Here is a 10,273-nt window from a genome sequence, read left to right on the forward strand (position 1 = left end):
ATCTAGGGGCACTGAGCAGATGTCCTGATGTCTCCCAACCCCAACCCGTGGGCTTCGCTTTTTGCTGCTGTTTTTTTAGGGCCGCACTCACGACACATGGAGGTTCCCAGGCTTTGGGTTGAATCAGAGACACTCTGCCAGCCTGCACCACAGCCACAGCCATGCAGGATCTGAGCTGCGTCTGCGACCTACATGACAGCTCATGGCAACTTCGGATCCTTAACCCACTGAGCAAGGCCAGGGATGGAACCTGAGTCCTCATGGATACTAGTTGAGTTTGTTACCCCTGAGCCATGATGGGAACTCCCCTGTGGGCTTCTTGATACAGGCCAGTCTTCCCTCCCTGAGTGCTTGGTCCCAGCACCAGCCCCACAGTGAGTGGGTGGTCAGGAGACAGGTTAGACAACCAACTCTGCCTCACGTGAAAGAGCAGAGCCTTGCTGTGGCCATTTCTGACCTAGCTTCTCCCCGGGAACAGCATATCTAACAGGAAGAGAAAATGCATAATTTGGTAGAAAAAGTCACCCCTGGGGCCCAATCCCAGCCCTCACGGCTGCCGGTTGTGATGGACGAAGCGGCCATCTCCCCAGCATCTCTTCCATCCTCCCCATCCTGGGCCTCCATGGTGTTCCTGGCCTTATTCTTACATTCTAGCCAAGGTAACTCCACCCTCTGGCCACAGGGATTGGTTCAGGAAACACATGTCTAAGCCAATCAACACAGAGTACTCCCTGGTTCGGGAGTGGGCGTATGACCCCACTGGACCAATGGGCCATCCAGGGAGGCTTCTTGGGACTTGAGATGGGTTCATTCCTCTGCGGGACCAACAGAAAACCAGTGGCTTCTCTCCTTCTTGGCATCCAGGGAGGCTGAAAAGGCAGGAGGTGCATCGGCCATGCTGCTACCATTGAAGACAGACTGGATCAAACCTTGAGCCCCAGGATCAAGCCTTACCTGAAGCTCAGTTTATTTCTGGACCTTCCAGTCGCATGAACCATTTCTGAACTTTTTGCAGTTTAAGTCTGTTGGAGCCAGACCTTCTGTGCCTGTAACCTGAGTCCTAACGGCACGCTGGCTTATACTCCTGGGCAAGTCCCTTCCTCTCTCTAGACCCCAATGTCCTCATCTGTCCACTGATTTCACGGAAGTGCCCAGAGGATGAAACGATGCAGCGAACGTGAAAGGGCTTGGGGATTCTAGAGCACCGTGCCCCACGAGGGGTGGCCTCCATGGGACAGTGTGTCTCCCTTCTTGCTCTGACCTCACAGCCCCTGCGTCCGGTCCTGTGATCCTTGAAGCATCTCTTCTTGCCCAGCCTTTGCTCAGGCTGTCCCCTCTGCCTGAGCACCCTCCCCCGTGTCCACACGACCGCCTCCTCCTCCTCAACCACCCTGTTTGAAAGGGGGCCTGTCCCTACTCGTTTTCTTCGTAGACCTTACCACTGTTGGGCTTTTTTTTTTTTAACATCATGTTTATTTCTTAAGTAGGTTCCTTATTTGGGGTCTTTCTCCCCTAGGTTAGTGCTTCTCAAACTAGTGGTGGTGAAGGACCAGCTCTTTTGATTTCCAATCTGTCACATGCCAACACTTTCATAAACTACATTAAAAATACATTCCCAGAAAAATTTCTAGTTAAAGAGCATACTACATGTTAACCCCAAATTCTTCTTATAATATACTTATTGTTATGCTTTGCAGTCATACAACTATTCTGCCAACCTGTTATAAAAATTCCTAAACGGTTCCTCCGCATTTCTGCTGTTTTCAGGGGAGGTGCATGCTCGATTCCCACAGGGCAGGGAGGCAGTGATTAAACACCGACTTCCCTGTCCCTGGAGGGATGGTGGTCCCCCGGGTTGTCTCTTGGGCTCCCCAGAGGGACCTCCAGTCACCCACAGGACTAACTTGCCCCTTGAGGCTTCTTTCCCTTCTCTGTCTCACTTCCTCACGCCCCTACCTGTGTTTCCGTGTCACCTCCCACATGAACCACCTGCACTCAAACCCACGTCTCGGGGGGGGGGGCCTTCTGGGGACACCCAAGCAATTCGCACACAACACAGGCTACATAATCCCTGACACCATTGCTCTTGCACCACTGGGGTTCACACACGTGAGGATTACACTGTACCCACGGCACGTCTCTAGAAAACTGGAGAGACAACTCCACAAGTGGAGAGGAGGCAGGAGCAGGGCTGAGGGTCTTAGGGGGCACTGGTGGAAGAAGGTGGGGACCCATCCTCCAGAGTCCAAGGCCCCCTCATCCCCAGCTGAGCGCTTCCTGTCACTGGTTCTCTGGCAAATCAAGCAAGACTTTAGAAACACCATCTCTGCCCGTGACCAGGGAGCTATGAATAACTCTTAGGTTAGAAGAAACGGGGAAAACTCTGATCCATCTGCTCTCGAGGAAGGATTCGCCCTCCCAGCCCACCTGCATCCCCTGCACACCTGGAATCCAAACCCCCAAAAAGAGGAAACCTGAGCCTCTGGCCCACTGGTCTGCTGGTCAGAGGAGGAAGCCACCGGGGGTCATGCATACAGGGGCTCAGCCGGGCCACCGGCCACCCACAGCAGACAGGCGTCTGCCAGGGCTGGTCACCTACAGAGGGAAACACCCCCGGGATGGAGGCCGTGCCCAGTTCTCTCAGGCCCACCCACAAGGGGTAGGGGTGGGGTGGCAGGAAGCACCCCCTTCCTCCCAGAGCCAGCGGGGGAGCAGCTGTGCTGGGCACTGTGCCAGGCAGTGTCCCCCCCACCCCACCCACATCCCTTTCCCTGTCACATGCTCTGCCCGCCCACCCTGCGCTCCAAATCCTGCTGCCCCAGCCCCTTTGCTCTGCACCTACCCCCACCCCAGATCCTGATGCCCCACTGGCAGGGAAAACAGGACCCCTGCTGAACTTGGGGGCAGACAGGCAGGAACCAACTCCCAGCTGCTCCCCAGAGCAGTCGGGACCTCAGGTCCTGACCTGCCAGATGGGCTCGTCAACCCGGACTCTGGGCTGTGTTCACCCCTCAGAGCAGGCGCTGTGGTGGAGGGCGGGCCACCACCCTCACCATCGGAGGCTCTATCTCTCCCGCGGGGGGCTCCAGCCTGGCCAGCCCTCCCTGCTGACACTGCGACTTCACTCCTTCCTCCACCCTCGGGGTCCAGGTGGCACCAAGGCAGATCCGCGGGGGGTCTGGCAAAAAGCCTCAGGTGGGCGAGGCAGAAGCACTCTTTATTCACTTTCTCGGGGGCTGGGCTTAGCCCAGCCTGGGGGCACCCCCGCCAGGGGAGGCCGACTCGGGCCCAGGGGGCCCCAGGAAGGCACTGCCCACGGCGGGCACGGGTGCGAGCAGCACAAGGCCGGGCCGGGGGCCGGCGCCCGCGTGCGCATAGCTTAGCGCCAGCTGCTCCAGGCGCCGCTTGCGCACGGCCGCCTGCGCCGTGTTGTGCAGGGGCCGCAGCAGCGCGGGGGGCGGCGCGCCCGGGCCCCGCAGCAGGAAGTCGAAGCCCGTGCGGTCGTGCGGGTCATAGAAGAGCGGCCCGCGGGCTGGGTCGGGCCCAGGCGGCCAGGCGAACGGGAAGGGCAGCGTGAAGTCCTCGGTTAGCACGCGGATGGCGAAGTCGTCCTCCTTGCCCAGCGCGCGGTAGGCGCGTCCGATGCCGCGGAAGTGCGCCTCCCAGAGCTGCGCGTCCCCGCCGTAGATGTCCGGGAACGGGAGCTCCTGGGGCGCGGCAGGACCTGCGGAAAGGGGTCACCAAGTGGCCAAGGATAAGCGACACCCGACAACGGCCGGTGGCCAGGAGAGAAGCCATGAAGGCAAAGGAGGCCACGTGGAGGCCGAGAGGGAAGGGGAGGCAGGAGGGGGGCACACCCCCAAGAGACAGCACCGGTGGGCTCTGAGGGGCAGAAAGGCCTTGAAAGCCGTGTTAGAGGGAGCCGCTAAATACAATTTGGGTGGAACGTTCCAGATGGAGAGGAGTCTGAAGGGTTTGGCAGGACCATGGTGTAGACCCCTGCGCTTGCCACATCAGGGGCGACCTGTTCCCTCTGGGTTGAAAGTTGATCCTCGGCCATGCAGATAATGGACTGTGGGGGCCCAGCCTGCAGTCGGGTCAGATCCAGGTAAGGGTAGAGTGGGACAAGGACAGGAGAAGCCCTCGGCAGGGCACATGCTCAAGAGCCAGATGTCAGGCTTGTAGACGGAGCTGGGCAGGAGCCCAGCCCGGGCGCAGCAACCCTGGGACCAGCGGGTGGAGCAGCTTCGCCCAGAAAAGGGCTGAGGTAGGGAGCCCAGCTGGTTCTGTGCCTGATGGACACTCCACCCCCATGCCTGGGGCACATCCCAGGAGAAGTGGGACATCTCTGGTCGCGTGGATTCCTGGAGGTGAGGCCTGTTAAATCCAGTGCCCGCTCTCAGAGGACCACGTGTGGATGGCACAGCACTGCGCATCTGCCTTTGGGGCCCCTGTATCCTTGAGGCTCATCCACGGCCCCAGGCAACAGTCCGGGCCACTGCTCCAGGCCCACCCCTGGCGTGGGCTCCCGAGCCCAGCTCTGGGCCCCTCATTCAGGAGAGACCCTGTGCTTCTTGCCTGCCTTCCTTCAGCAAAGGTGCTTAGCTCTGAGGGTACCGAGGGGAGCAAAGCAGCCATGGGCGCTCGGAGCACAGCCCAGGGAGGGGTACAGACAAGCCTCGAGGACTCAGGACAGCCCGGACCGCTCCCTGGGCACAGGTAGGACTGGGGGGCATGGGAGGAGGCGATGGATGAACCTATACAGGGCTGTGACCGTGGATGCTCAGGTTTTCCAACACCCCTGCAAGGGGGTGACAGTGTTCAAGGGGAGACAACGCTCAGCTGTTTTACTGCTGAGGATACAGACCCAGAGAAGCCACGCACTAATCCGACCGCACTCCCAACCGTGTGACCATGCGCCACTGTGCCACACTGTCCTGGCTCAGCACCTCTCCTCCCTTCACCCAAGGACCCGTGGGGCTCTGGCTTGTGCCAGGCACCACCACAGCTTCAAGCAACACATGCTCAGCTCCTCCCAAGTGCCAGGGCCAGGAACTGGCAGCCCTGGGTCGGACGGCCTCCCGTCCACCTGGAGAGCCTGTGCCTTAGATTCCCCTTCTAAAAAAAATGGAGCCGCCGAGCCTGTTCTCCCACCACCGCAGCTGAACCTCTTTGTCACTGGAAAGTGCTTTCCTTGCTAGACGAGCCAAAGCAGCTGCTCCCAGAGCCATGGACATGGGACGTGGGACTCGGGAGAGGCCGTGGACCAGCTCTGCCCGAGGTGTGAGGCCAGAGGGACCAGCTTGGGGCCCGTTGCACTCAGCACCATGGACAGATCCAAGGCAGCCTTGCAGGTGCTTCAGATTCTGATGGACAGAAGGGCAGTGCCCGCATCCCAGGCAGCCTGTCCTTTCCACCAGGCCACTCCTCCCTGAGGGCCTCCAGGATGCGTGGCTGAGACACAGGGCTGCCCTGGTGTCTCCACCACTGGCCTGGCCTGGCAGTTAGTACTAGTGCGTGGGTGGGCAGTCAAGGGGAGCTGTGGGCTGTTGAGGTGGGGGTGAGAGAAAGCTGGGGGAGGGGAGTGTGGATGGGCCCTCGGGAGAGGGGAGGGGAGGCTGCTGGATGCAGGGGAGGAGTGACCCCTCTGACTTGCAGTTAACCAGGCGAGTCCTGCGTTTGGGGTGCAGACACCTGAGGGGGGAAGGGCAGCAGCACAGAGACCAAGAGGCAGCCAGGGCCGTGACCCAGGGAAGAGGGCTGGGGGCTCGGTCACGATGGCCGAGAGAAGCTCGCAGATTCTGAGCGTGTCTTGAAGGTGGGACCCACGGGCCCTGCTGATGGAGGGGAAGTGGCGGGGGCGGGGGTGTGGAGGGAAGATACTGAGGTTTTCAGCCTGAGCAGCCGGAGGAAAGGGGCTCCCGTTTGCCGAGAGAGGAGCAGGGCGAGGAGCCGAGCGTCTCATTTTGGAAGGGGATGTCTTCAGACAGGCCGGGAAGAGTGCAGAGGCCCGAGGCTGGAGTTGAGACGGGGGCTGCAGGCTGGAGCTACACAGATGCCTCGGAGGGAGGTGGTATTTAAGCCACAGAACTGGATGGGACACGCCAGGACAGAAAGAGAAGAGGCCTGAACAGCCAGCCTGGGGCCCCGGCTCAGCGGGTCAGGGAGAGGAGGATTGGGCAGTGACGCAGGGGGACGACCAGGAGCGTGAGCAGTTGTGGGAACCACGCGAAGAGGCTGGGAGACCCCCAGAGCAGAGAACGGACCCCAGGTTTGGCAGCGTGGAGGTCACCGATAACCCGGAGCTGCCGTAGCCAAATGCTAGAAAGAAGGAGGTGGCTCCAGGGGCTTCAGGAGCAGAGAGGGGAAGGTGGAGGCAGCAGGTGTAAGTAGCCTTTTCCAGGAACTTGGCTAGAAAAGGGGGGCGGAGGACTAGGGTGGTAGCTAAAGGGACGTGGGTCAGCAGACAGGACATACAACCGCATGCTTTATGCGGGAAAGGTCTCAGGGTACAGGGGAGGAGGGCGGGGAGGTGCTGGGGCGGTGGGGAAGACCCGCCTCGCTGGGGAAGGGGTGGGCCATGCGGGGAGCAGGCGGGAGACGGGGGCAGGCACAGGTGCGGGCGGGCGGGCGGCCCGTGGTGCTGGGAACCTGTGGGAATCCTCTTTCTCCATGCAAAAGGGAGCAAGGCCAGCAGCTGAGTGGGAGAAGGGAAGGAGGGGTGGGGGCTGCGGGCGGAAGGTGCAGGGTTGTTGCTAAGAGAGACGAGTGACTGGACAGGAGGAGCGAGGCAGTGGGACCCGTGGCTCGTCACGAAGCCTCCCCTGCAGCTCGCAGTCAGGAATTGAAAGAGAGCATGAGCGCGGTTGAGTTTATCCCCAGCTCCGCTCATCTGTATGGGTGCAGGTGAGGGGTGGGCGGAGAGCTGGGGCTTGCCAGGCTGTACAGTCAAAGGACAGGCCCGGGGAAGGGTGGGGGGAGGACGTGAGGAGCTGGTTCAGCTGGGGGGGGGGAACAGGCGGGAGGAGGCGGGAAATCTGCTGGAAACGGGACTGCGGTTCTGCCCACGGAGCGCCCAAGGGCTGCTCCAGAGACGGGGGTCAGGGCCCGCTGCAGTTTGGATGCCGCCAAGGCCAAGGACATGACCAGGGTGTGGGTGGCTGGGGAGCGGGGGCGGGGGCTGGGGACACGTCTCCTGGAGAGGAGTCTGGGGACGGAGGGGCCAGGAGAGGAAGGAAAACCCCAAGGTGATGAGAGAAGAGACAGAGAGGGGGTCAGTGGCCAGAGTCAAAATTCAAGCAGTGGGGGACAGTGACCTCTGGGGTGGGTGACTGCCCCTCCCCAGCACCAATGAGAATGAACTTCTGAGAATCGAGGCCCAGCACCGGGGTTTTAGGGAGGGGAAGGGAGGGGGCTCTGAGGAGTGAAGCGGACCCTGACCCACCTCCAGGTTCAGGGGCCCAGGGCTGCAGGACCCCTGGGAGCGCAGCAGGACAGCAGGAAGAACGGTTGGGGATGAGGTCCATGCCCCCTGGCCTAGCCCCCCGCCCAGGGTAGAGTGGCTGCCTCCTCTCGCCCTTTCTCAGAGCCTGGGATGCCGCGGACACCCCTTCTCCTCCATCCCTGCCCCCGCCACGCGTCTCACCTGGAGGGGCTACAGGACATGGGGGCAGACCTGCCGTGCTGGGGTCCCCGGAACAGGGGGAAGCCATGGCAGCAGCCTGGGGTCTGGCTTGTTTACCTGGCTGCCCGGGAGACCGGGGGAGGGGCTTTCTGAGTGGGAGAGAATCTTGCATTTAAAGGGGCCCCACCTGGAATCATGGAGGGGGAGAGTCAGCAGACACAGGGGCCCCTCCCCTGCACCCCCCAACTCACCTGGCCCTGCTCAGGAGCCATCGGGACCCCACCCCAGCACTCAGAGACTCCCCCTGCACCAAGCTAGTAGGCCCCAGGAAGCCCTCCCTGCTTATTCCACACCTTAGATCCTACAAGGCCCAGCTGGCTGTCCCATTAGCAGTCACCTTGTCAGATTAGGTCCTGCCCCTGCCGCCTGTGGGCTCCGTGTATCCTGGTGAGGACACCGAGGTGCAACAGGTGACACGCAGCCTCTATCTCTGAGTCCCCAGCCCCTACCGCTTAGCCGCCGCCGCCTGACCAGTTCGGGCTCTGCCCGCCTCATTGGAGTCACCAGTCAGGTGCCACCCTCAGGCCTTGGAAGATACGTGAGCTGGAGGTGGGGACACTGTGATTCCCAGCCTTGTCCTCTCCCCTCCCTGGAAGCCCCTCAAGGGCAGGCCTGGGCATCTCCTCTGGGCCAGCCCCTGTGCATGGGCACCCAGTCCTGTGGGAGGCCCAAGTCCCTCCTCCCCAAGTGAGCACACCCACCCATTCCCACTCGAAAGAAGAGGAGATGGGGCAGGGGCTCCTGCAGGCTGGAGGCAAGGTACCACCCTGAACCTGTTCCCATCTGCAAAATGGGCTCAAACCAGCCTGCCTGAGGTTAAATGGGAAAAGCCGTGAGCTTAGGGGAGGGAGGATACCCGGTGACAACACGGGGAGACTCCACCTGCTCACAGATTGAGCTGGCTGCCCTCCAGGTGAGGGATCTTGGTGCCAAAGGGCCTCCACCTTACAGGGCATCGGGGCTGGACCGGACCCTCCAGCTCTCCTCTGGAAGCCCACCCTAACAACAGAGGCAGCACGGGCACTAGAGAGAATCCCCGCATTCCTCAAGCTGGCAGACGGGGTGGCACGGTGTGCCCCTACCCACCCCAGCTGGCCCGCAGCTACCCTCTCCTGTCCCAAGATGCCCCAGCACCAGCACCAGCCCCGAGAACCGTTTCTGGGGTCCTGCCTCTGGCACAGAGGCCCACGCCCTGAGTGCCCTTGGGGACCCAGAGCCCCATCAGCCCCCATATGGGGCTGATACCCTGCCAGGTGGGCCCTGGGCTGGGACGCAGAGGAGGCCTGGAGGCTGAGGGCTTGGCCCTCCCAACTCGTGGGCAGGAGCCTAGCCAGCCCTCAGGGCTCAAAGGCAGCTCTGGGTGACACGTGGCCATGTTTCACAGCCCCAGCCGTGTTTTCCATGGCCCCATGTTCCAGCCATACGGGCCCCCAGATGCCGGCTCTGGGGGGAGGCGTTGTACCGGCTCAGTTCAGCCTGGTGAGCTCCCGGCAGCGGCTCGCTAACCACATGGAGGGGCTAACACTGGAGAAAAACCCTTGAGTGACATTCTCACTTAAAGACGGACACTGAGCAGACAGGACAGGCGTGTTAGTGCCGCTCAACCACAGTGTAGTAGGGGGACATCTCAACTGCAGTGACAAAGAGACCCCGACACAGTGGCTTCAATGACGTGGAGTCTTGCCCCCGGCCCCACAGGACCCAGGCAGCCTGGATGCCCAGGGCGGGTCCGGGGCCCAGGCTCCTCCCCGCTGTGGCTCCGCCCCTCGAGGGCGTGGTCTCCTCAGCGGATGCCCCAGGCATCCTCACCCAGGAAGAGAGGGGTAGGGGGCAGTCACAGGCCAGCAGCTTCCTTTAAGATCAGTAGCGGGCGACCAGGCACTCGCTTCTCAAATGCCAGGGTGAGGATTAAGCCACGTGGTCGCTGTCGGCTGCAAGCGAGGCTGGGGAATGTAGTCCATACCTGGGCAGCCAGGTGCTCAGCGTTGGGAGGGACAGCTTGCCCCCTGCCACCGTATTCAAGTCAGACCCAGTGTGTGTTCGTGTGGGCCGCCCTCGAAGCACGTTGTCCTGTTTCCTCCGGCCTCTGTTGACAACACAAACTTGGTGGTTTAAAGCTGTGTCCCTGGGGAGTTCCCTAGTGGCCCAGTGGATTAAGGATCCAGCGCTGTCCCACTATGGCGCAGGTTGCTGCTGTGGTAGATTCCATCCCTGGCCCCAGAACTTCCGCAAGCCGCGGGTGCAGCCAATAAAATAAAACAAACTAAAAGAAAGTACAGTAGTACCACTGGGATGTCATCAAAGTGAGCGCTCCCCCAGCCCCCAGAGAGAACCTGCTTCTGTTTCTGGCAGCTGCCAGCATCCCTTGGCCCCCCTGCCCTGTGGGCACACGGCCTCCTCCTCTTCTGCCTGTGTCGGAACTTCCTCTGTCTCCCTCCATAAGGATGCTGCGATTGCTTTAAGGGGCCACCTAGATAATCCGGATAATCTCCCCATCTGGAGATTCTTATCTTAATCACAGCCACAAAGCCCTTTTTTGCCATATAAGGCAACAATTACAGTTCCAGGGATTGGAACTTAGATATCTCT

The 10,273-nt window shown here is 61.2% G+C and overlaps 1 protein-coding gene across 1 annotated transcript; it reads right to left on the reverse strand.

Annotated features, from left to right (window-relative positions):
* Window positions 1–3,217: 3,217 nt before the first annotated feature.
* C4H8orf90 (chromosome 4 C8orf90 homolog) lies at window positions 3,218–7,712 on the reverse strand. Its single transcript, XM_085024291.1, is given in 3 exon segments — window positions 3,218–3,268; window positions 3,270–3,724; window positions 7,646–7,712. Coding segments are annotated over 3 exon segments (573 nt in total).
* Window positions 7,713–10,273: the final 2,561 nt, after the last annotated feature.

Source organism: Sus scrofa, chromosome 4 (assembly GCF_054392235.1).
Source record: "Sus scrofa isolate SSC_HxYL_T2T_F1_AM1 chromosome 4, Sscrofa_HxYL_maternal_Yorkshire_Landrace_v2.0, whole genome shotgun sequence".
Taxonomy (NCBI): Eukaryota; Metazoa; Chordata; class Mammalia; order Artiodactyla; family Suidae; genus Sus; species Sus scrofa.